Source organism: Panthera onca, chromosome D3 (genome assembly GCF_046562875.1).
Source record: "Panthera onca isolate mPanOnc1 chromosome D3, mPanOnc1 haplotype 2, whole genome shotgun sequence".
Classification (NCBI taxonomy): domain Eukaryota; kingdom Metazoa; phylum Chordata; class Mammalia; order Carnivora; family Felidae; genus Panthera; species Panthera onca.
The window spans coordinates 17,190,691-17,216,972 of NC_138350.1; the positions used below are offsets into that span (position 1 = coordinate 17,190,691).

General features: G+C 52.6%; 1 protein-coding gene across 7 annotated transcripts in view; it reads left to right on the forward strand.

The window, feature by feature from the left end:
* UBE3B (ubiquitin protein ligase E3B) overlaps nt 1-26,282 on the forward strand; it is a 52,482-nt gene that overhangs the window by 22,289 nt on the left and 3,911 nt on the right. For all 7 annotated transcript variants that reach the window (XM_060612510.3, XM_060612509.3, XM_060612512.3 and 4 more), the window contains 12 exons: nt 2,138-2,309; nt 3,887-4,005; nt 4,626-4,740; nt 5,618-5,717; nt 10,950-11,069; nt 15,677-15,853; nt 15,983-16,093; nt 18,527-18,664; nt 18,940-19,005; nt 20,915-20,973; nt 23,354-23,536; nt 24,028-24,139. In XM_060612510.3, coding sequence (XP_060468493.1) covers nt 2,138-2,309; nt 3,887-4,005; nt 4,626-4,740; nt 5,618-5,717; nt 10,950-11,069; nt 15,677-15,853; nt 15,983-16,093; nt 18,527-18,664; nt 18,940-19,005; nt 20,915-20,973; nt 23,354-23,536; nt 24,028-24,139 — 1,472 coding nt within the window. The remainder of the gene's footprint in view (nt 1-2,137; nt 2,310-3,886; nt 4,006-4,625; nt 4,741-5,617; nt 5,718-10,949; nt 11,070-15,676; nt 15,854-15,982; nt 16,094-18,526; nt 18,665-18,939; nt 19,006-20,914; nt 20,974-23,353; nt 23,537-24,027; nt 24,140-26,282) is intronic.

The window sequence follows — 26,282 nt, forward strand, 5'->3', positions numbered from 1 at the left end:
CCTCCTCGGGGGCAGCGTGGTTCCCGCTTGGACAACACAGGCCTGGCGTGGTGGCGGGGTTGAAAGCAGGGGCACCTGGGCGTGTTTTAGAAGTCGTGTCTGCAGGTCCTATGGTACAGTTGGATTTGAGGCAGTGAAGGCTAGAGGCTTCCAAGATGAGGCCGGGTTGTTGGCCCCCACAGCCTGTGGATGGTGGTGCATTTGCAGAGCTGGAGAAGCCCGCTGGGAGGGAGGCTGGGGGAACAGAGTCCTGCCTGGCCGTTAGGAGAGCGAGGTGCCAGGCAGGCACGCCAGTGGACCGCGCGGGGGCGCGAGCAGAGGCGTGCTGTGTAAAGCCCTGGGCCCGGGGCAGGTTCCCTCGGGGGAGGGTAAAAGCAGACGAAAAGGGGCCCGGACCGAGCCCAGGGCCCCAGCACCCAGTGTGAGGGCTTAAGAAGCGTATCGAGTGACGTGATTTTGAGGTGAGCGTTCAGCTTTTTGAGGTGACCACAAATTCAGGCATCCCTCCTCGTCCCAGTGAGAGAACCCAGAAGTTCTCTTGGCTGACTTGAAAACGTATCCTTTTAAGAAGGAGATAAACTAGCGTAAAGCGTCGGTAGAGTATTGGGTCTGTTTGTTTAGCGACACGCGAAGCAGAGTGTGGGAGACCACGCGCTTTGCTCCCGCTCCTCGCATGCCACGTGCTGCCCTGTGGCCCGGCTCCCCAGGGCCCTGCATCTTCGTTGCCGTCGGAGTCGCGCCGGACGCAGCCCTTGTTGAAGCCGCGTCTGAGGCCGGGAACGAGCATGTTCGTCCCCGCCGTGAGGGCCATTCACATGATGTGAGAGCAGTTGCTCTTCCCTTCTCGTCCCGTGGGAGTGTATTTGTGGTCCCCGCAGTGCGGCTGCTCACTCCGTCTCTGTCTCCACCTCCTCTTAAATTCTGAGGGGTCTGCGTTCCGTAATCTCGTCCTGCCCCTTGGAAAGTGTGAGCTCCAGCCTTCAGGAGTAGTAAGTGGCCACTCCTCTCTGGTTCCTTCAGGCCACCCTGGTCTAAGCACAGAGCAGCACTCATTGAGTCTGTCATCGTCCTCCTCCTCCAGGCGGGTATACCTTCCCGAAGCGGTTCTTTGTCCAGAACCGAGTAATTCAGAGTGCCCTGTAAAATGAGGGGGGTTATAAGGACTCTGGCAGAAAGTGAAAAATGAGGAATAATTTGAGGTACACGCCCTACTGTAGTTTCAGGGACGCATGGACTTTCAGAGCCAGACTCTCTGAGTCAGTAGCTGCACTAATAGACTTAAAATGTGATAGTGACGTAGCCTGTGTGTCTGATGCCTTGTAGCCATCGGGAAGCATTTCTAAAATGCCATCGGGAAGCGTTCCTAAAATGTCTTCTCCACCCAGGGTTAAATGTTTGTGTGACACTTCACAGGATCTCTGCTACAGTCGTTAATGGCTTTCCCATTTTTAACAAAGGTAGAATAGTAGAAAAGAGGAAAGCTTTGCTAAATTGTAGGTGAGCCAGAAAGATGGTTTAAAGCAGGGGTCAGCAAAGGGGCCAAATGCGGCCCACCACTTGGTTTTGTAAATAAAGTTTTATTGGAACACAGCCCCATCCATTCATTTACATCTTGTCTGTGGCTGCTTTTGTGCTATGCTGGTAGCATTCAGTAGTGTGACAGGGTGTTAGGCCAGGCCCACAAAGCCCGAAAGTACTGACTCTCTAGGCCTTTCCAGAAAAAACTTGCTGACCCCAGATTTAAAATATAAACGCTGAGTCAGACAGACCTGGGTTCCTCTTCTTGGCTCTGCTCCTTATTGGACTGAGTGATTTGGAGCTAATTACTCAACCTCTCCAGGCTTCAGTTTCTTCCCTTATAAGATGGAGGTAACGTTAGGTTTCACAAGGTAGAAAGGTGATAATGCATGCAGAGTACTTAGAATGACGTCTGGAACATAGAAAGCACCCACTAAACGGTAGCTGTTATTGCCATCATCACTCTCGGTGGTGATAATGATTTTCTTAGTAATTGCACCTTTTTTCACACCCATTAAGTGTCCACTAATAGGAGTGTTTTGTTCCCCCAGCGGATAGGAGAAACCGTGACCCAGATGGTGCCCCCACCTGAAGCTTGGGTTTCTCTGTCCTTTTCCAGGACTCACTTACCTTGATGACCTGCTCCCCAAACTGTGGGCGTTTATCTGTGAGCTGGGGCCCCACGGAGGGTTAAAGCTCTTCTCGGAGTGCCTCAACAATGACACCGAAGAGTCCAAGCAGCTCTTGGCCATGCTGACGCTGTTCTGTGACTGCTCCCGGCACCTCGTCACGTAGGTTGACTGCTGTGGGGCCGAGTTCCTCTCCAGAATGTGGAGAAGCCCAATGACAGTGTCAGGAAGGAAGCAGTTGCTGATGTGATTGCCGCCATCCTCTGGACCCGTGTGGCAGGGTCATTAGGAAAATTAGATGAGAAAACATTTTCAAAGTAGGTGGCACATAGTTGGGGTTCAGCAGTTCTTAGTTCCATCCTTCCAGGGGAGCTGGTTCAGTCCCACTGAGTGTGGGCTCTGGGATTCTCCCAGAGCTGGGTTCAAATCACTGCTCTACCATTTCCTCGCTAGGTTAGTAGTTACCTGGAAAGTTCCATAGCCAGAGTGCCAGGATGCAAATCCTGGGTGGGCCACTTCCTGAGACACCCCGGGCAAGGGGGCTCCACCTTTCCGACCCTTTGCTTCCTCACCTACAAGCGGGAACAACAGTAGCACGTGTCTCTGGGCTCTGTGGTAAGGATTGCAGGAGATAAAGCACACAAAGTGCTTAGCACAGTCCCGGACACTTAGGAAGGGCTGCGGGCTGCGGTTCTTGTCATGATTATCGACTAACCCTAGGCGAGTTGCTTAACCACTCTGAGCTTCCTCCTTCAAAGAGTAGAAATGGTTATCAGCCATCTGATAGGGAGTACATGAGAAAAGGAAAGTCAAGTTCTCAGTGCAGTGCCTGGCTCAGAGTGGGGAATTAATAGATGTGAGTCCCAGTCAGTGCTTTTTTTTTCAGCCTATGTGTCTACTCGTGTGTTTGGTATTCTTTTAATTCCACTTTTTCCAAAGGTTGGTAAAGAATTATGAGAATGGACCCCGTCAGGCAGTTATGTTCATGGTAGAAGACATTGGGTGGGAGGGGATCAGGGACACAAGGTGACAGATTGGGTAAGAACCACGGAGAGAGGTGCTCCGTGAGCAGTTGGAGGCCAGGGCAAGGGTAAGACACCCTGAAGGGCTGGGTCTAAGACGACCCAAGAATGAGTCATGCCCTAAGATGAACGGAGCAGACTTAGGAGATTTTCAGGTAGAGCTGTATCTTAAACAATTCATTTATTCACACATTCTTTCAAACATTCGTTTTTCATTCCCTCATAAACACTTCTCAGGTACCTACTAACGGTCACTAGTGGCTGCTGCAGATGCAGGGAAAGATTCTACAGCTTTTCTCAGTGGGCATACACTCTCTGTCAAGATTTCTTGATAAGCATGGATAGGCATGGATGGAGAAGGTGTCACAGTCAGATCCTTATGAATAAGGAGAATACAGAGAGAAGCTTATTGTTGTTTTCCTCTCTCTGTTGTGGTTTTAAATTTTTCACTATGGACAGTTTCAAATTAATAGAAAGCGGAGAGAAGAGTAGAAGGATCCCTCAAATGCCCATTACCAGCTTCCACACTCATCTGCACGTGGTCGCTTTTGCTTCACCTCTGTCCCCAGCTGCTCTCCCCTCCGGGTTCTCCTGAAGCACATCCTACCCATCAGAGCTTACTTCGTGAGCTTCTATTTGTCTAGTAAGAGGTACACATCTCGTCGTTCCTCCCCTTTCCTCCGTGGGAAGTTGTGAATAATTTTCCATCTGATTTAGGATCCTTGACGACATCGAAGTTTACGAAGAACAAATTTCATTCAAACTGGAAGAGCTGGTCACCATCTCCTCTTTCCTGAACTCCTTTGTGTTTAAGATGATCTGGGATGGGATCGTAGGTAAGGCGAAGATGCCAGCCGTCATGCTGCACGCGGGGAGGCCACGGTCTGGAACATCAACTGATGCCTAGCTTTATCGCCCATCACAACCAATTGCACAGGCACGTTTATTCACGTAATTGGAAGTTGTACTTCTCCTGTCTGCGGCCTCTTAAGATAGTAGGTGCAGATGTGGAAGTTTTACATCTCCCTTCAGGAAGTACGTGTAGGTGTGAAGGATTATTAACGATGATGATTTTGCCCCGGATCTCCCTTTGCTTCTTTGAGTCGATTTCCGTGAAAAGAGAACATGTGTCAGGGCACGCTCCAAGTCAGAGCTCACCTCCTGAAGTGCTTCCAGTTTGCTTGGTACAAAGCTCCTTAGATTAAAAAGGTCCTTTGGATCAGCTGCTAGTGGGAGGCAGACAGTGGTGATTGTGTCTGAGATGCTAGGGTCCTGCAAACAGAACGTACCCGGGGCGCCTTTTATTCTGTCGATTCCACGTGGACTCTATAGAGTGAGGGAGACAGAGACCTTGGTGGGGGCTGGTGACGTGCAGAGACAAGGCGCCATCCTCTTGGCTCCTTGCCAGCCCTGACCAGCTCTGTGTTTGCAGCTCTCCCATTTCTTTGACCCACAGAGAACGCCAAGGGGGACACCTTGGAGCTGTTCCATTCTGTCCACGGCTGGCTGATGGTGCTGTACGAGAGGGACTGCCGGCGGCGCTTTGCCCCCGAGGACCACTGGCTGCGAAAGTGAGGAGCAGGGCCGGGCGAGCGGGTTTGTGGGGGCCAGGCTCCCCTCCGTCAGGCGGCCGGACTCGTGCTCTGGGGCCAAAGGGTCTTCATCGCTCCCTCATCCTCTGTCCCCCTGGGAGGACACACCGCCCAGCGGTTGGTGCCTGTGAGGACGTGCTCACCCTGAGGGTGGTCAGGGCTCAGTAATGGTGACAAAGCCAGGGCATGGTTAGCAAATGGGAAGAAACTTCTTGTAGCTGAACTGAGCAGCAGGTTATGAGAGTTCAGTGGTGGTTTTTATCAACAGAACGAGCAGGATGAAAACTACAGCTGGCCTTTTGGGGGTAGGGTGGGGAGATCCACTTACAACAACTAAGTGTAAGATGTCTGCAGTTTTGTTTTGGTTTTGGTTTTTTTTTAGTTTGTGTATTTTAAGAGAGAGAGCAAGCAGGGGAGGGGCAAAGAGAGGGCGAGGCAGGATCCCAAGCAGGCTCTGTGCTGTAAGCACAGAGCCTGTCTCAAGGTTCGAACTCATGAACCGTGAGATCGTGACCCGAGCCGAGATCAAGCTTAACCGACGAAGCCACCCAGGTGTCCCAAGATGTCTGCCATTTTTTATAAATGACACGTCGGCTCTTACGTTGTGGCACTAGAGTAGGGTCTGGCGGAGCAGAGAGTAGGTATTTTAGGCTTTGCAGCCAGAGGCTCTCCTTTGCAAGAGCCCCAGTGTGCCATTGTGGCGGGAAGGCGGCCAGTGACGGTACGCGGTGGACGGATGTGGCCGTGTTCCGCCGAAACCTTGCTTACAGAAACGGCAGCAAGCTGGAGCTGGCCGCCCCTGCGCTAGAGAGCTGCTGTCCTATGATAACCCCAAACCCATGCCTTTCTTCTGCAGGGACCTCAAACCTAGCGTGCTCTTCCAAGAACTGGACAAGGACAGAAGACGGGCGCAGCTGATCCTGCAGTACGTCCCTCATGTCGTTCCCCACAAAAACGTGAGTTGCTCTCAGAGCCGGGCCCCTGTGCATCTTTGTGCCCCGCCACATGGCACCCGACTCGCCCCCTTTGCTGTAGCAGTTGGAAAGAAAGAAACGAGCTCGTTCACTCCGCAAATGTGCGCGCACAGTGGGTCTCCATCTACATCAGGTATTAAGCCGAGTACAGAAACTGCAGAAAGTATGCACTGGCAGTTCTAGCAGGTGGGGGGCATGTCACAGGGATGGATGCTGGGGGAGTCCAGACAAGGGGGCCAGGCCCAGCTGGCAATAGGGGGAAGGGAGTCAGGAGAAGCTTCCAGTGGTTAAAGGCCCGGGGGGTTGAGAATACGGTGCTAATGGAGGGCCCGACGTATGGTCTGGCTGCAGAGGATATGAAGGAGAGCCAGGAAGCTGAGCGGGTTTATAGGGGTTGGAGCTGGAAGGACCCTGCAGACCAAGGGCAGGAGCTTGGATTTTGGCCAGAGCCGTTGGAGCGTTATCAGCTTCGGGGGCCCCTGGTCAGAGCTACGCTTTAGAAGGTTCCTTCTGGCCATGGGGCGGAAGACCAGCTAGAGGCAGAGGTGTTATGGGAGTGGAGAGACGATAGGGTCAGAACAAAGACATTCAGAGAAGGAAAGGAGGGATTCAGGTGGTGGGCGGGCTTCTGGCTTGGGCTCCTGGGCGCTTGGGGGAGTCATTCCCTGGGGTAGGGGCGCGGGCTAGAGGAGGTCAGCTTTGAACAGGCGGCACAGGCGTGCGGTGTCCGCCACTCCTCGAGGCCATCGGACAGTGGGGCTGGAGAGAGACACTGGACGTGGACAGCGCCCAAATCTGACTGCATCCATGGCCACGGACAGGGTGGTCAGGGAACCGGGTGGAGTCAGACAACCAAGGGGCCTGTTGTTAAGAGGGCCAGCATGAGGAGAGGACTCATCAGAGGAGGGAAACCAGCAGCGTGGTGTCCCGGACCCCAGAGACATGAGAGTCTCAGAAAGGGTCAGGTACGGTGGCCAGAGTGTCAGGAAATGAGGGAAGGTGCTGCCCGTGTCCCTGGTCTGTAGTGAACACTCCAGAAATGTCTGCTGGAACCCGCAATGATACTGTGCTCCTTCAGAAGAGACTCTTACGGTCTTCGTGTGCCTCTCTTTCTTTTCCTTTTTCTTTTTCTCTTTCTTTTTTTTTCAAGTTTATTTATTTTGAGAGAGAGCACAAGTAGGAGAGGAGCAGAGAGAGAGGGAGAGAGAGGATCCCAAGCAGGCCCCGCGCTGTCAGCGCAGAGCCCAACCCAGGGCTCGAACCCATGAACTGCAAGACCATGACTTGAGACGAGAGAGTCAGACGCTCAACACATGGAGCCACCCAGGCGCCCCTCCCTTTGTTTTTTCTTTTTGGACAAAAGACATTTTTAGAAAAGAGCCTAAGTCACATTTTTTGTACATTGAACCTTAGTTTTCAGAGATACATATTCCTCGCTGCTCTTTGATATTGTTTTGACCTTGATGTTAATACTCGTAGTTGCCGTTCTTTACCCTCAAGTAGTGATTTGCAAACGGATGTGGCTGTTTAAATTCTTATTGCACTTGATAGCAGAGCCTCTTAGAAATGAAGGGAACTTGTGGGGATTACTTAGCTAAACGCCTCCGTCTGGGGTGGGAGGCCTCCAACAATACACCTGACCTTGCCTCAGGTAGAAGGCCAGGAGCCTTGCAAAGCCATCCGTTGTATTGCTTTACTCTTCCCAGTGATGGGACGGTCTTCCTCACCTTAACCTGATTTACTTCTGTGTAACTTACTCTCTGGTCCTTGAACAGCCACTCTAAGTGGAATCTCCATATCTTCTGAGATGTGCAGACAACTCTCGTTTGCTTTCTGGTCTTCTCTGTGCCACAGGTAGCATCCTTCCCCTCCCCCCAGCTACTCCTTGGGGAAGTGGCTTCCAGCCGCCCATCGCCTGGGCCTCGTCCAGTTTGGGGCAGTCTAACTGAAAACGCAGCACCCTGCCCTGGCCCCGCGTGTCCGTGAGGTCAGCCCTGGACCATAGCATTCCCATCCCTTGTAGTCTGGGATTGCCGCTCCATGTGTCTGCAGGTCACAGGCGCTCTGCTGGGGTGACCCTGGGTTGTCACAGGGCATTTTAAGTTTTTGAGAAGAGCACAGTGAGATCCTTTGGACACCATGTGGAGCACCAGCCCGAGCTCACGATTTCAACGCTCCTTTTGAGGATGCCACTACACTGGGTTTTAAAAACAAAACTCAGTTTTCGTTTCAACGTGCATGTATTTTTAAAATACGAAGCTCTTAGCACATAAATACTTACCGAGTGGCTAGGACCCTCGCTACCTCGTAGATGGCACTGTAAGTATTTCTTTTGACCTAGGAGTGCCGTGAAAGTCATTACTGAGTCTGGGGGTACTGAGGACAAGAAGCCTGAGAACTTCTGAGATTAGTTGGCATGTCTTGGGGACCAGGCTATAATCTAATCCTCACTGTGTGTTTTTTCTTTGGGGAATTGGGGAATTGTGCTTAAGATTGCCATCCAAGCTTTTTGTCCTTGGTTCAGGAACTTTTTCTCCTCTCGTGGGGACCCTTCCCAATCCCCTGGCACCTGTCCTGACCCTTTTATGGCCCCAGCAGTTACAGGAGGGCATCTGACGCTCAGTATGTCATAGCAGCGAGGCACTGTCCCCTCCTGGGGGGGCACGTACTGCCCTCTCTCGCTGGCATGTTCTTGCCAGAGCGCACAGGGGGGTTATAGTCTCTCCAGGCCTGCCCGCAATCTTGCGCCTGTCATTATGGCATCTGCCCTAAACACCAGAACTCTCCCTGTTCTTGATCTCATTCATGTGGGTGGCCCACAAAGCTGTTCCTGCTTCCCTCAAAGTTTGTAAAGGCCTCGGCTCGGCCTCGTTCACACACACAGCACTTTCTTCTCTGCACTCTCTTACGTTGCTTTTACGCTTTCACGTGCAGTGCATCCTCGGACTGGGACTTGAGACCTTCTCTTTTGTTCTGGCCTGGAAGGCCTGGTGCCACACGGGGTGGGCAGTGGCTCTGTGGTGTGGTGGCCCGTGTGTGAGTCCCGGGTTTGACTGTGGCCCCTGTGTCCACCAGCTGTGTGACCTTGGGTGAGTCAGTGTCTTCATCTGCAAAATGGAGACAAGGACCCTTTCTCAGATGTCTGCTGCCGTCGTGAGGCCTCTCATACCATCGAGAGCTGCGTACCGTTGCCCCAAACCCCCTTCATGCCCCGTGGAGACCAGAGCCCCACACAGTCTTTCCTTGACTCCTGCCATTCTCACATCACCTCTGCACTTTTAGTTCTGTGTGGGCAGTCTCTGCCCCATATGGGATTAACCCAGGTGGGAAACTCTTCTTTTAAAATTTTTTTAAAATGATTATTTGTTCATTTTGAGAGAGAGAGAGGCACACACATACGAGTGGAGGGAGGGGCAGACGGAGACGGAAAGAGAAGATCCCGCACAGGCTCCACACTGTCAGCTCAGGGCCCGACCACGAGGTCATGACCTGAGGTTAAGTCAAGAGTCAGATGCTTAACTGACCGAGCCACCCAGGTGCCCTGGGAAGCTTTTCTTCTGCCTCGTGTTCAGGTCATGCTAAAGATTTGGGGTGAGAGCAAACAGTCGTGCCTCACGGCCCCACACAAGTTAAAGACCTGTTCTGGAAGTCTCAACTCCCCCTGCACAGACAAGACACATGCCAGTGCCCTTTGTCCCCGTCACAGCCTCCCTCACTGTGGCTCCGTCTATCCTTCCTTTCCATGTTGTCCTGGAACCCTGATACTATCCAGAGCACTTCCGTCCTTGTTTCTAGGCTGGTGAACCAGCCACCTCAAGCGGCTCCCCTGAGAAGTAACCCCTCTGCCAGATACGTTCCTCCTCCTCCTCGGGAAGCCGTTGGCAATCACTTTTCCTGCTGCAGCCGTGTGTTAACTTCGTAGTCAATGAAATGATCAAACGTAAACACACTAGCCTCTCCTGTATATAGTTAGCTCTTGTTTCCATCGTTGTTGTTAACCATTCTGACTGTTCTTATTTGTATTTAACAAATCCTTTGACATTTGAGGGGATTCCTATTTTTAAACAAAATCAGCAGTGATTGGATTTATTTCTTCATTCAGCAGACATCATCAGAGTGCTTTTACAGCAGTGATTCTCAACCCCAGGATGGGGCCAAGGGTCGTGCTCTCCTGAAAGGGGCTTATCAGAATCTTGACCATGGGAGAGAGGGTTCTTCTCTAACAGTAACTGAGAAATATTACGGGGGGGGGGGGGGGGGGGGGCACACCAAGGGGGCCTATGGTGTGCTTGAGGGCACAGAGGAGGCTGATAAAAGGTCAGGGACCTTTATTCTGTGGGATCATTTTTTGAAATTTCTGACAGTGAAAAAAATTATCTTTGAAATGTTTCTCTTTTTTAACTCCTAACATTGATTTCCTTTAAAGCAGGCATAGGTATATAAAGCAGCCTCTGTAACCTATTCTACCACCAGGTTTTTACAGTGGCTTATGGACTGAATGAGAATGATTTTCTCTCAGACCATTGTTTTTTTTTTTTAATTTTTTTTAACGTTTATTTATTTTTGAGAGAGTGAGACAGAGTGTGAGCAGGAGAGGGTCAGAGAGAGGGAGACACAGAATCGGAAGCAGGCTCCAGCCTCTGAGCTGTCAGCACGGAGCCTGATACAGGGCTCGAGCTCATGGACCACGAGATCATGACCTGAGCTGAAGTCGGACGCCCAACTGACTGAGCCAGCCAGGCACCCCATTTTTTTTTAAAGCTTATTTATTTTTGAGAGAGAGAAAGCACGAGTGGTGGAGAGGCAGAGAGAGAGAGAGACTCCCAAAAACACTCCACACTGTGCAGAGCCCATTGTGTGGCTCAAACCCATGAACTGTGAGATCATGACCCAAGCCGAAGTCAGATACTTAACTGAATGAGCCACCCAGGCGTCCCGGCTTCCAGACTATTTTTAACCGGACTGTGGCTGCAGCCAGATCACTCTTTCTGGGGCCTTTCTTCCTTGGCATGTACTCAGCTAGATTTCTAATTCCCAAGGTTGTTTTTGGGAACGTCTCCTGTTCTCCCCAGACACTTCTGACCCGTAGCATCTATCAGAGCGTCCCGTTGTGGTGGCCTCTCGCGTGACTCGTTTTGTTAGTCCCGTACAGCGTGTCTTTAGGGAATCATCCGTTGTTGACCCAGTTCCCGGTCTCACCTTTGCTCATTTCAGAGAGTTCTCCTGTTCCGAAACATGGTTACCAAGGAGAAGGAGAAACTGGGGCTCGTGGAAACCAGCTCAGCCTCTCCCCACGTCACCCACATCACAATCCGACGGTCCCGCATGTTGGAGGTGAGAAGCCCATCACACAAAGGTGTACTCTGTGAGACGGGGGGTTTTTAATGGACGATCTATTGCCTGTGAACTGTCCTTGTCACCCCCTGGTCTGCTGACCCCGAAATCGAGACTTAGGGAGCGGAATGGGGCCATGTGTCCTGGGATCTGCTCTGAAGGGCCGCTTGATTAAACATGTCCTCGGTGTCGGGAACCCGCAGTGCAGTGTTTCCCTTCCTGTTCCCCATGCGGGTCCCCCGGGCTGGAACATTGAGCACTGTGCCCCTTTGCGCAGGAAGTGCCACGTGTAGGCATTCTCGTGTCTGTGCAAACTCCATTCGTCCTGGCAGGCACTTTGCCCAGACTCCCAACTGTGAATGTGGAGGCTGGAGCGTAGGTAGTAAGTTTACTGAGCCATACTGGGAAGTGCATGTATTCTAGAGCTAGGAGTTCTTGGTAGACATGAACTTGGGAGGAACAAGTGAAGTGGCTCACCTCAGCCAACCCAGGGTCCACAGTTGCTGCTATGTGGCAGCTTCCTGTGTGCCAGAAATTGGTGCCTGTCCTCAGAACACGTCGCCTCTATATGTCAGAAAATTGTAAGAATATATTGATTCTGTTGGAACAAGACACCAACTACCGTCTGCCGGAACGTTGTTACAATAAACGTATGTAACTGCGAGGTCTGCGTTGTGTGTGCCGTACCCTCCCCCAGGGTTGTGCAGTGCGGAACCTGCCCAAACGTGCGGATCCCACCAGCGGTGGTAGAATTGGTGACTGAGTCCCAAGCCCACATTCCTGGAAGAGGCTGGGCTGGGTTTATTTGCCCATGCTTGCTCTTCAGGCCTTTTATCTCGCTTCAGCCACGTTTCCTCATTAGCCTGTTCCGCAGCGGAGGGCAGTCGTGGGATCTCAGGACAGCGCGTGGCCACGTAGCCGGCCACCGGCCAGCGGCCACGGCAGCAGCCCTTCCTCCCGACACGTTTTCATTTTCTCCCTTGGGGGATTCACGCTCCTTCCTGGAGAGCTGCTTTCAGTTCCCCCCCCGGCCACCGGTGACTGACACTGGGGTCTGCTGGGGAAAGGCACCATGTGGTAACCAGGTGACGGTTTTGACATTCTTGAAAGTAGAGGTAAGAAATGTGAGTGCCTACAGGGACCCTGCTGGTCGTGGGAATGGGTGAAGCCGGCCGAGTGTGTCCACGCAGGAGCATCTTGTTTGCATGCTGAACGACAGGAATCTTCTTCACTTCCCTGGCTCCCCCCACCCTGCGCTCTCTGAAACACGGCCCGCAGTTTAGGTCACTACTTAAGAAAAAGGACCCCACGAGAGAGTTGGTAAATGACACCTGGCGTCCAGCCTCATTGTTCTCGAGCAGTAGAGAGGGGTGGGCAGGTGGGGACCACGTGCCCCCTAAAAGAGACCGCCTCCACCCAGTTCCACCTGACTACTTCTGTGTGGGGATTTCGGCTTCACTATGCTCTGGGTTTTGAGAAGGCCAAAATGCGGGGTTTTGTGTGAGATCCCCAGAGCTTTTACGTTGGGAGCTAATGGAATTTGGTAATGTGCCCGGAAGGTTAGATAACACCGGTCTTCCCGGCAAATTCACCCTGCGGGCCACCAGTTTGCCAGCTTTGCTTTGACTCCAAGAAGAGAAAGACCGAGTGGGTTTGGAAACTCCCTCCTGCAGCACTTTCTTCGGTCGGACCTGCACGCTCCTCCCCCGTCCCTTAACATCTTCGGTCCCACTCAGATGCGGCCAGCCCTGACGTGTCACTTCCTGACAGTCGGGAAGTCTGGGGTGCTAGAGACTGGTGCGCCCTGAGAATGACGGAATCCCCAACTCCCTCAAGCGTCCTTGCGTATGGGAGAGTCCCCTGACGTCCCCGTTACCCTGGGCCTGCTTGCTCCAACACAGCCTCCAGGGATGTCCGAGGAGGGATGTCTTTCTTAGGCTTTAGGCCAAGTCCGCTTTCCTTTCCATATTCCATTAGAGTCTATCTCGTCATGAACCTGATTACTGTTGTTCTTATCGAATTGGGAAGGGGAGAGCGTCATATATTCAGTCACTCTAGTCATTCTCCTTCTGTGGTGGTTTGGTGGTTAGAACAGAGGCGCGCAGTGGCCTTTGCTGGATTTGGACACAAGGGGGCATCACAAAGCCGATATTAGCCGCTCCTGGGATATCCCGGGCTTTTATTCGGTTCCCTCTTCTGTGGTGTGTACTGAAGGTGCTGCCTTAGTACTCCGCTTCCAGGTGTTAGCCTGAAGTTTTGCAGGAAGGTGTCCCCTCACAGAGGGTGAACGGGGCCGGGACCCTAGCATCTGAGAACCAGGAGGAACCTTGGCCATATTCTGCCCGGCCCTGTCCCCTCACTCTGTCAAAGGCAGAACTGAGGCCAGAGAAGTTACGATTCACAGTCGGCTTCATTCAGGTGTCAGTGGGAGAGCCGTGCCTGGGAGCCAGCTCTCGTCCCAGGTCAGGGTCTTTGAGTTGCAGTAGAGAAGAGGAACGCCCTCCTCCGACCCACCTCCCGGAAGGAAGGACAGACGCAGGTTGAATCCTCGTGTGATGCCGCCAGTGCCCAGAGGATGTGGGGTGCAGCAGGCAGTTAGGAGGCAGCTGGCAAATTCCTCTCTCTAGCCCTTCAGAGAAAAGGCCAACGTGGGGCTGGTGAAGAAAAACTGAGGGGCGCCTGGGTGGCTCAGTCGGTTAAGTGTCCGACTCTTGATTTCAGCCAGGTCATGATCTCGTGGTTTGTGAGATCGAGCCCCGAGTCAGCTGACAGCACAGAGCCTGCTTGGGATTCTCTCCCTCTCTCTCTCTGCCCCTCACACCCCACCCCTTTCAATCAATCAATCAATAATAAATGAAAAATGAAAAATAAATAAGATTTGACTCCAGCGAGCATTCCTTAAGTACTTGCCCTGTGTTCAGCCATGTGCTAAGTGCTTGCCCAGGACACCATCTCGTTTAACCGGCATGATACCGACACCCCTCCTAATGGGAAGTAAAGCTAGGAGGCATCATTTCAAAGCAGAATGGAGGAAATCCTGTAAGCAAGCAAGAAGATGTTGGAATTCTCCACCCATCCCCGACTGTGCCAAGATGGTGATCTCAAATGGAGACACGTGGTTTAAAGGCTGCCGCTGGCGCTGCACAGTGACTTCTGTTTCCCACTTCTTTCCATCTAACTTCATGGTTTTCAGACTTCCACATGCATACAGGATACTTCACGGGCCTGTGCACCCGAAACCGTGGTCCTCTGCCTTCCAAAGACACTCAGAGGTAGTTATTACTGGCTCACTAACTTGGGACCCTCACTCCAGAATAAGATCGGGAGCCACCATGGGACAGTCCTTTGCATCACCAGAGGAACGTGATCAGCAGGAAGGTGGCAAGAGTTTCCCAAAGCAGGTCTTACTGTTCTGGCCTCGTGTGCTTTGTGACAAGGGACCAGACTGGCAGACAGGTGGATGCCATAGAGATGATCTGTCTCGTGTTAGCAGAACGTCTCACGGCACTGCAGTCATGCCTGAGAGGGAGACCCGTGGGGCGGCCTCCGTAGGGATATTGCAGTTGATTTGCACCTTCTGCGACAGGATCTAAAGAGCTCACTTTCTCCCCTATGACGGCTTCTCCCTCATGACGGGGCGGCTCATGTTGGATCAGAAGACTCCTCCCTGGCCGCTGTCCTGTCCAGCACTATTTCTGACAGTCACTGCTCTGAAACGAACACCTGAGCGGCCAGCTTATCAGTGTCCACGTGCGAGGAACCTAGGAGACCTTGACAGATTAGAATCAAGAGACAGACTAAACAAGATGATTACAAGAACTCTAAAGTCAGTCGTGTCCTCGGGTACTAGATGGCTGCATGCCTCGAGGGCTGGCTGCAGGCTTCTCCTCCCCCCTGCCCCTGCCTGTGGGCCCAGCATCACTCATTCCTGCACCCTTGACTCACTCCTGCACCCTTGTCCCCTCCTTCCAGCTGCTGTGCCATCAACAACGATATTTCTGAGAAAGCCAGTCATGTCGTCCCCCGTTCCCCCCCCCCCCCACCCCCAGCCTGGACTCTTCTCTGGCTCCCTAGTGCCCTCAGGCACTAAATTCCTCAGACTGACTCACCAGGCCTTTCCTGATCTGGGGAAAGATACCAGGAGTTGAGCAGTGGGGGGTACTTACTTTTCTCACCTTGTGGTGATCTATGAGTCTCACTGACTGATTTTTACGGTGAGCTAAATAAGCTACTCTTTGCATTAAAATAGAAGGTAGGATCTTGTCCCAGTTTCTTCCATCCTTTGTGCGGATGAGATGGGATGGCCGAGAGCTTGTCGACTCACCTTGCCTGGTTTCCCTGTCTTGGTGCTCTGCATCGTCTCAGAGGCAGCCTCCCCTTGCCACACAGCAGTGGCGTCACATCCCCAAAATGAGTTTTCCTTTTAACAGGCTCTTGTACAAGCAGGTGAGAACTGCTCATCCCCCCCCTGCCCCGCACCCTGCGTCCTAACTGTTTAGCAATTATGCCGGGAAGGATTCACACGGGAGCAGGAGCCTTGGGGAGGCAGCCCTGAGTTACGCAGAAGTCCTCCCGCTCCTGATGGGCTGCAACTCTGCTCTCGGCAGGATGGCTACGAGCAGCTCCGGCAGCTATCCCAGCACGCCATGAAGGGCGTGATCCGTGTGAAGTTCGTCAATGACCTCGGGGTGGACGAGGCAGGCATTGACCAGGACGGTGTTTTCAAGGAGTTCCTGGAGGAAATCATCAAGAGGGTGTTCGACCCGGCACTCAATCTGTTCAAGGTATTTAAGGGGAGCGGGAGCGGGGCTGACAGCAGTCAGGTTCTCGGTGACAAACGAGAAGCGAAGGGCTGGGCTTGCTCTTTACAAGGCATTTAACCTCCCTGCCTCTCTCTCCGTTCTTCTTCACAGACAACCAGCGGGGACGAGAGGCTGTACCCTTCACCCACGTCCTACATTCATGAGAACTATCTACAGCTCTTCGAGTTTGTGGGCAAGATGCTGGGGAAGGCTGTGTATGAGGTAGGCATGTTCAGGAGCATCACCCTGGAAGGGAAAATGAGATGTTAGAATCCCCGTGGACTTCGTGCGCGTTTTGGTGACCGGCCACGTAAAGGACCTGTCGTTAGGATGGAGTCCAGGAAACAGGACAGGACCCGAGATTACTGGACAGAAACACTTGGTGCTTTCTACACGTTATGCCATTTCATCCTCTTGCCAGTGCTGTGGTGTGGCTGCTGCTGTCCCATTTACCTGCAGGTGACAGAACTGAGGCTTTGAGACACTTGTCCAGAGTCTCAGTGGTAGTTAATCCGTAGAATCCAACTTCAAACCCAGGTTGGCCTGGTCCCTCCTGGTCCCCAGGAGGGCAGCATTTTGTGGGGTGTGATAGTTGTTACGGCTCTTTTTAAATTTAAATCTTTTGTTATTGGAGTGAGTGCTTCAGAGCCAGCCACAGGGTCAGAGCCAGCCACAGGGGTCCGGGTGTTGCCTACAGAAGGCAAGGAAGGCAGGGCCTTCCAGAGCCCACAGCTCCTGGTTGAGACCGGTCTTCCCTGGCCAGCTGTGTGATTGCACCAGCAAGTTGCTTTTATTTCCCTTTTTTTTTTCTTTCTTTTTTTTTTTTTTTTTTAGAGAGGGAGTAGGAGCAGGGGAGAGGGGAAAAGAGAGAGAGAGAGGGAGAGAGAGAGAGAGAGAGAGAGAGAGAGAATATCTTAGGCTCCACGCTCGATTCAGGGCTCAACCCCATGACCCTGGGATCATGACTTGAGCCGATATCAAGAGTCAAACGCGCAACCGACTGAGCCACCCAGGTGCCCCTGCTTTTATTTCTCTAGGCCCTTGTTCGCGTCAGAAAAAGTAGGGATAACAAAAGCTACGTTATCGGCTTGCTGTAGATGGTAAATGAGCTAATACAGGTAAAACACCTGTGGTGCCTGGCTCCTCGGTCTCATGGGGTCAGGGTGGTGTGGACTTGTGCAGACTCCAGATGAGGCCCACGCAACTCCTGGTCCCTGTCCGCCATGAGCCAAGCCAGGTGGCACTTGGGTCCCGCCCTTAGGGTCCGGCTCCCCAGGCAGGAAGTAAAGCTGCCGTGGGAGCTCGTGGGCTGCCGCTCTCGTGGCCTTCACGGTGGGCTCCAGAGATGCCTGAGCAGCTCTCCCCTCTCACCCCGTCACAGACCCCAGGGAAGCCAGGCTGCCCTCCGAAGCAGAGCCGGGGGCTGGGGAGGGAGAGAGGCCCTGTGGCCGAGCATACTTGTTCTCTGTGTAAATGGCCTCCGTCCACGGCCTCGGTCCCTGGCCGTGGTGCGGTTAGGTGCTCTGTCTGCGTCCCTGCCCAAGCTCCCTCAGGCTGCCTCCTGCCCTGGGCTGGTTGGGGGTCCTGGGCTCCTTTTCTGTGCTTCTGTTTCCACCATTTCTCAGGTGATTCCCATGTAAAGAAGAAATCCCGTGAGGATGTACTTGGCCATATGCCATGTTTCTCCTTTAAACACGAGGCGCCAGAAGAGTTGGGCCCGCTGAGAAGCGTGCCTTCGTCATTCTGGGAATGTGCTCCCTGTTCCCTGGACCCAGTGTCTGTCTCCTCCCCCAGCAGTAACAGCACAGGGAGAAATTGGGACATGCTGGGTCTGTGTGAGGGGCAGTGTGTGTTAACTCACGTTAACTCACTCAGCCCTCTGAGTCAGGCCATCATTGACTCTGTCCCTTTTAAATCTCTGTGATCCACCGTCTTCTCTCCACCTAGAATAATCTGTCCATTTTCCTCAGTGTAATGCATGTTTCCTTGCTGTATCCCCACCTCCTATTTTCCTCCTCCGGCGCCTTCCCCATTTCAAGTGCAAACCTGCTTAGAGCCCTCCTGGGGCTCCCTGCTGCCCTCGGGATAGAGTCCAGACTCCAGGAAGCTCCAGAGACCTCTCCTGATCTGGCCCTGCCTCCTCTCTGGCCTCACCCCTCACCTTTCCAACCCCGAACACTGTGCTGTGGCCAGAGAGCTCTGTGTCCCCTTCCTAGAACACACCTGTGGGCCTTGTGCTCCTTAGGTCTAGCTCAGATAGGTCTTTCTCCCCTGCCCTGCCTCCAGGTGAGAGCCTGTGCTCCCCCTTCCTTTCCAGCCTGCTCATTTAATCCTTAAAATGGCGAGGATATGCTGGGCCCCGTTTACAGATGAGAGAGCCGATGTCCTCACAACCAGGCAGCTGGGCAGCTGGGATTTGATCCCCGGGCTCTGCAGCTCCAAAGCCTGTGCCCTTACCTGCTGTGCTGTGACGTCCCCCAGAGGCACTTGATCCAGGTGGCAGGAGGTACTGGTCTCCACCGGGCAAGTTTAGGCAGCAGCTAGAGATCTCACTGCTGCCCTTGGAGCCCCTCTGCAGCCCAGGCCAGCCCGACGAGGTCACCGAGATGGAATCCCGTGGGGCAGACAGGCAAGCTTCTGTCTTTCCTCTCACAGGGAATTGTGGTGGACGTGCCCTTCGCCTCCTTCTTCCTGAGCCAGCTGCTCGGGCACCACCACAGTGTCTTCTATAGCTCCGTGGACGAGCTTCCTTCACTGGACTCAGAGTTCTACAAAAACCTCACTTCTATTAAGGTCAGTGTGGCACGGCAGAAGGCCTGGCTGCAGGCCAGTGCAAACGCAGTGAAGTGAAGGCCTCGGGGCTCTCGGGTGGTGGAAGGCAGTTTCCTACTGTGGGACAGGGGCTTTTCTGCAGCCACCACAGGCCCCCGCGTCCCCTTCTGGCGCTTCTACCCCCTTCCTCGCGGTGAGGAGCCTTTCCCTTTGTTTCAGTAGGAGGGAAAGTATTAAGACCTTCGAGGACCTAGCCCTCCTGGGTCCCAACACTTGCCCCTTCTCTGTTGCATTAGCGTTACGAAGGGGACATCGCTGACCTGGGCCTGACTCTGTCGTACGATGAGGACGTCATGGGTCAGGTAGGTCGGCCTCTAGGGCTGAGCAATTCTTCGCCGCCCTCCACCGGCTTCCTGAGACCTCCCCGACACTTAGTGTTTCCCCCAGGAGGAGGTCCACAAACCACAGCTGTCTGTCCTCGTCCCCGGTTCCCTCGCCCATCCCCCTTCTCCCTCCTAGCCAGCAAGGAGGGCTCTCCCTTTTCCGATCCCAGTTGACCTGGCCTTTGCCTGCCTGGCCCTCGGAGAGCTCCCCACGGAGACCCTGCTTTGCTTAGCTCGCACTCTGGGCCATTCCTGATGGAAGCTCTAATTCCCCGTTGGTAACATTGCTTTTTGTTACCATGGTGAGGATTAGCTGTCACACACAGAGTCTTGTGACTTGAAGAGGGGAAGAAGCCACCCGAGAGGAAGTGCCTCGGACAGAATCCAGTCCTTGCTCGTGCTCGTCATTAAGAGCAGGGCAGGAAGAAAAGACCCTTGAAACTGCACCAGCAGAGGAGTTTGCTCCCAGAGTTTTCCTTTTGGCTTTTTCCCTCAGCGCCCTCAGCGCCCTCTAGTTACATCCCAGTGAACACCTGCGTGAGCCTAGACCGGGAGCTTCGTGGTGCTGAGCTGGCTTCTTGGAGCCATACCTGCATCACCTCAGGGAGGTCACTCAGTCTCCCCAAGCCCCACTTCCCTTATCTCACAAAAGTGCGTTCTTGAACGTGAGTCCTGGCTGGGACCAGCGTCACTCGGTAAACACCTCCAGGCCCCACCCTCCGAAGAGCCTCCCCCACCACCACCCCCAGCACACTGGCCTGTGAGGGAGAAACCTAGTGAGCTGTGCTGACCTCTGCCCTCCCCAGCTTGCTGGGTCTCAGAACTCTTCCCGGGGGAGAGAGAGCCATTCTCCAAGTGGTAGCCCACAGACGTGGTGTTCCATGGAGCCCCTTCTGGGAAACACGAGGCTGAGTGATTGCCAGAGGCCCTTCAGCTTTAAAATCCTCTGGTTGCCCCAAGGTGTTGGCAGCAGTGGGACTAGGGGTCCACGGTTGTTCCTTTCTTCATCATTAGAGATCTAGGGTATTATGTTAATAGAATTTCTGTTAAAATCAGCTTTCAAATCATGCGTTCTTTGATTTTTAAGTGACCCCAGAAGTTCTCGAGGTTGAGGAAAACAATCGATTCTATGGATTTCAAATCTGTAATCAGACTTTGAACACTCCTCCTGTCAGTTGTTCTCCTGATGGTAAAAATAATGCAAACTGCAAACCACAAATTCAGCTATAATACGAGCACAAAAATGGAAATGAAACCACCTCTGATGCCAGTGCCAGGAGAGCACCACTATTAATGTGTGTGCTTTTCTAGACTTTTCTCCCTGGGCCCGTATGTAATTTTTAAAGTTTCATTAAGTAATCTCTACACCCAACGTGACTCGAACTCACAACCCTGAGATCAAGAGTCGCATGGTCTTCCGATGGAGCCAGCCGGGCACCTCTATGATTTTTTTTTTTTTTTTTTTTTTGTAGAAATGATACCACACCATGCGTGTTGTCATATAACCTTTTTTCCTCCCTTCTCAACAAATACACGTTTTCCTCATATTTTTTAATAGCTGCATGACATTCAGGGCTATGGCTGTACCAACATGTATTTAACCATCCTCTGTGCTCATAAATGCTAACACGGTCCCCTCCACGACATCTTGAAGACTTACTAATGTTTGAACGAGGATCGGATGAGAAGACACTTTCCATATTGATCATGTAGGGTCCGCTTGTTGAGACTGAAGCCCTGGCTTTTTGCGAAGATGATTGTCCCCAGACATGCCCCACCTCGAGTCTGTCATTATTAGGGATATTGACGTCGGGCCCTTTCGTCTTCAGAGAGCTTTATTTCCCCGTTAGAATTCTCTCGAGTCATTGCTCCCCGTCTTCTCCCCCAGCTCGTTTGCCATGAACTGACTCCTGGAGGGAAGACCACGCCGGTTACGAATGCAAATAAGTGAGTATAGCAATTAGATTTTTAAAGTCACCACTTGAAAAGACTTCATTCTGGCTTTCTGGGCTCACTTGGAGAATTTATTAAGATAAATCGAAGTAGAAAGAGGCCATAAATATCATCATGGAATTTACTGGTTACAGTTCAGAGGCCAAAATTGCGTTAAATTCGATTTGCAAAATAAGAATTGACAATTTATTTTTTGCAGTAGCACATCTAAGGTCAGAGGCACCCCGGCCACGGTGTTCCTAGGAATTTAATGACGGCTCGAGATGCAGACAAATGGATTCTGAGCCACTCAGGCACGCAGTCCTGAACCCAGAGGGCATGGAGGCGGAAAGACACCTTGGAGGGGCAGATCATTTTGGAATGATAGCATGTGGCAGTTGTATAAAACGCTGTTCTTGAGAAGACACGGTGATGAATTCAAATGCCACAGACAGGTCCTTAGACGCGGGGAGACTCTGAGGCCCGGCAGCTATTGTCACAGATAACAGGCTTTTAGAAATCTATCATAAATGTCAACCTCCTTGGTCCCTGGAAGCAAAACTCCTCAATGCACTGTCTCCACCCGCACTATTCTCCCCTAATTAAAACAGTAGAACCTGGCATGAGGAGTAGATATTGGCCCTTTTGTCAATCTATCAATCTTCTCCTGCCGCCAGGCTCAGTGGAGCCTCTGAACTGTTAATCTGAGCATCACTCTCCTACTGACAAGTGAGAGCTCAGTCCCACCTGGTGAGTCATTTGGATCAGATGCACATCACAGCCCAGTGTTCCGAGCAGTGTGGCCCTCCTGGGTCAGGTGGTTGGGTCATTCCGCATGCTTGGGGAGCTTTTATTTAGAAGAGCAGACCTGATATCCATCATGATCAAAAGACCCCAGTTTTGACTCCTGGCCACGGGGCATCAGTTGGACAACTGAGCAAAGAACAGGGAGCTGAGGCTGGGAGGCGCTGCCTGAGGGTGTCCGAGAGCAGGGGCGGGTCGTGTGGCTGCCTGCCGTGGGCCTGTAACCGCCCCTTCCGAGGGCTTCGCGTGAAGCAATGCCACGCAACAGACCTTTCGGGATGTGTGGCTCAAAGGGAAGCTTTGATCAGTGGGAGCAGCGAGCATCACCACTGTCAGATGTGTGACGTGTCACACAGAGCCCGCCACCCTCAGATCGGCCGCGTTTGGCCAGGCATCGCGGCACAGAGGTGAGGGTGGGAGCGGCATGTGGCACAGCCGGGGGCAGTGGGTCGGTGCGGCCTGTGTTGGAGTGAGGTCCCTGTCCTGCCTGGAGACCCGTGTGGGATGCCGCTTCACAAACGCTTACACGTTCTTAGCATCCAAGCTCAGTGTAAGGGCTGGGGGTTCGGTCCTACAGACGGTCTTAAGAGGTCTGGAAATGCCAATGCTGCCCTCCTCAGGGGTGGTGTTTGATCTTGCACTTTCTGGGGGTCGGGGAGGTAAAATGGGAAAGTCGCCCACAGTCCCTCCCTTTTGGTAAAATGGAACGTCAGCAACAGCTTCAGAGAGTCCGTGAGTGGCGATAATGGGAAAAGTCATACGTGAGCATACTGATGTGTGGGTCTGCTACTGGTTTAAATAGTCCTGTTTTCAAGGTCAGTAACTCAAATCTGAGCATCGTGGGGTAAAATTTTTATTGGGACTGTGCTAATTTGGCTTTTGAGAGTTGTACCTGGGCTGGCCTCAGGTTATTTCATCTCTGAGGAAATGGTCTGCTAAGAAATCCGCGATGGTAGTAAGCCCGGATTTAACCTGTTCGAAAGAGTTGCACGGGATATGGTGTTGCAGATGAGGTCACCGCGCTCATGAAAACAGACCCCGAAGACCATCTGCTCGGAACCGGTGTTAGTGCTCTGGCTTCCCCCTCGAGCCCGTCAGCCAGCTGCATTTAGTTACAACTATCCGCAGGCTTACCTCTTCATGGCTGAGAGCCTTGGTCTGGATTAGCAAGGCTTTGACCGAGGTTCCATCATGAAACCACGTTTCCTCTGCTTTAAAGCCTATTGGAGGACTGAATTATATCTTAAATCAGTGAAATTAAATAGAAGCCCGAAAAGCACCCTTTGCACTGAGAAGGGTCCTCTCCTCACCTGGAGAATGTCTCACTTCTATTCTCGGTACAGTGGGGTGTCGCCCGATCGTGACCCACTGGGTTTGGGGGAGGAATGAGTGAGATCGTGCCCTTGAACGCACGGCGCATACGCAGTGGCACCGCCACCATCCTCGTCCTCATGATCGTTCTGGTGAGACGCCCTGGTGCCGTTTGTGTTTTTGCGAAATGGTCCAGAAATGACTGGCCTCCTCTTTCGTTCCGTTGGTAACAGCCCGCCCTGGCCTTTTCATTCCCGTCGTTTTCTCTTGTTTGCAACAGGATTAGCTACATCCATCTGATGGCCCACTTTCGAATGCACACTCAGATCAAAAACCAGACAGCTGCCCTCATTAGCGGGTTCCGTTCCATTATCAAGCCCGAGTGGATCCGGATGTTCTCGACCCCCGAGCTACAGCGTCTCATCTCCGGTGACAATGCTGAGATTGATCTGGAAGATTTAAAGTAAGGAGCGAGAAAGAGGGGGGAGAGGTGAAATCTTAGGCCTCCCGGAAAGCAAGCTCTGCCCCCTTGCTGGGCTCCCTTCGGAGAGCTGTTTCTGCAGCCCACCTCCAAGTGTACTGCTCCCTGATTAAGGGTGAATCGCCCTGGAATAAGAGCTCAGCCACTTGTCTGTCTGGGGACCCAAGAAGTCGAAGTGGAGACTGAGGAAGTCTCAGGGACCGCCCGCTGGGCTCTCCGGGGCTCGGGAAATGGGATTGCAGGATCTCCTGTCGGCTCCTGCTCCGGAGCTGCAGGCCTGGCTCTTAAGCTCCCTGCCCACTTAGCGTCCAGGGACATGGGTTACGAAGGCATGAGCGTCCAGCCTTCCAAGAAGTCAGTAGTCGCCCGGGCCTACCCAGGTTTGCTGTGTCATTCGGCTAAATCCCATCCCTGCCTGTGTCTGTGAGCGCCCGTGGGAGTGTGTCTGAGCCCATTGTCTGCGTTGTTTTCAGGAAGCACACGGTGTACTACGGTGGGTTTCACGGAAGTCACAGGGTCATCATCTGGCTCTGGGATATTCTGGCCTCTGACTTCACACCCGACGAGAGAGCCATGTTTCTGAAGGTATTTTATATGTTGCCTTTACGCACATTCATAGATACTCTCCTAAACCTAGAGGCCACTTGATACAGTAATTTACACTGGAAAAAAATAAAATTACCAAGAGGACCTCATTTTATCGGCATATCCTCTCCCGTAGGCTGGCCTCCTTGGTAAGTCAAGCAGTAACAAGACAGGCCCAAGGCGAGGCTGAGTCGGGTGGGCCCGGGACCTGCTGCCTACTCCTCTGCAGAAACAGGCCTGCCTGGGCCCGAGCTGGCTGCGCTCAGCACTCCGTCTTCCCCTTCATTGGCGCTGGCCTTGCCCGTATCTTCTTTCTTCCTTATAGAAGCAAACGGGGTTGATTACCTTAAGATACAGACAAGCAAACTTTTTTCTTTTAAGATTTTTTTTTAAAAGTGACCTCTGCACCCAATGTGGGGCTCAAACTTATAACCCCAAGATCAAGAGTCACACGCTCCACTGACTGAGCCAGCCAGGCACCCACCAGATGAGCAGACTTTTTAACAGTCTCCATTCCTGCTCTCCAGGGACTGCCTCTGTGTACCCTTTTTCTCAGTAGTGTGAAACATACAGTGTCACACACACAATGTCCTGATAAAACACATGTGACTGAGGGGCGCTCGGGTGACTCAGTCAGTTGGGCATCAGACTCTTGATGTCGACTCAGGTCATGATCTCACAGTTCGTGGCATCGAGCCCCGCACTGGGCTCTGTACTGAGCGCGGAGCCTGCTTGGGATGCTCTCCCTCCCTCTCTCTCTGCCCCCCTCCCCGGTTCGCACACGCCCTCTCTCTCAAAATAAAAAAAAAAAAAAAACACTTTTTTAAGAAACACATATGGTTGAGTAGGCTGGTAGTGACATATATTTTTGCAGAGTGGCTGACATTAACCAGTTCCCTTATATTGGTGTCTCTGAAGTTGTAAATGTTCAAAGCGTTCCCTCAGGGCCACCGTGTTTCCTGTTACTGATGTCGGCAAAGTGTGTTATAGGACACTGGATGGTATTTACACTTGTCTGTGTATGTGTTGTGTACCTGTGTATCTTATAAAAATGGAATCGTCACTTTGTTATCTGGTCTTCTATTTGATGTTTTGTCACGAACATTTTGCCATATTCTGGGGATAAATTTAAGTGCCTTAAAATATTTTCCTTCGGACGTTTGGGTTTCTCGAATGGTCTCAAGTGGCCCCAGTCATTGAAGCAGCATGAACAGTATCACCACCAATTGAAATGGCAGCGGGTTTTCTTCCTCCTTGGTTTGTCATTGTGAGGAGAGTTCATTCCCATCAAGGAGGCCCTTCTCACAGATGCAGAAATGCCCTGGTCATCCCTGCAGGTTTTGAGGGACTTGGGGTAGGCAGGTGGACCTAATTCCAGAAGTTGATTCTCAAGAGAATCAATTCAGTTTTTCCGGCAGCGCCTCCTGTAGGCAAAACAGTCTGCCGGCCCATAAAACCGCTCGCCCTGCCTCTCCGGAAAGGAAGAGGGCCAGTGTCTCATAACCGTGTGCAGCCACTGTCCCGCACGGCGGGTGTGTGTGTCTCTGGATAGCCTGTCGCCAGACCTGCCGTTCCTGCTCGTGTGCCCTCCCTTTTCTGCACACAGGCCCCAGAGTCGGGTGGTACCGTACTACACAAGCATCGTAGCACAGGAGTGGACATGACTCTGCCTTCTCTAGACGTCACGCCAGCAGATGGCAGCTCCCTGGGCCACCTCCCCACCCCCCCCCCCCTTCCTCCTCCTCCTGCCCCAGGGGGTGAAGGCACCACTCCCTCCATTGAGCAGCCCTAATTGGAATATGCACAGACTCTCCTGGGTCTGTCTCCTCCTCCTTAACACAGAGCAAATCCCACAAGCTTCCATGGAGTGATTAGACGAGACCGGGCTCCCAGAGCCCTCAGACATCGGCTTGCCGTGGCATTTGGAAGCACAGCCTGGTGTTGTAAGTAGCAGGTCCATACCTGCCCTGGAGAAGGGAGAGCATTTTTAGCTGATGTTGAACTTTAGAAAGCAAATCGTTTCTTAGGACTTCCCTGGGCAGGTTTATCCCTTGGATTTCCGGGTCGTTCCGATTCCTCTGTCCAGACATGAGCTAGCCCGTTGGGGGAAATAACACGGGTGTGGCCACGTGAAAGATGCAAG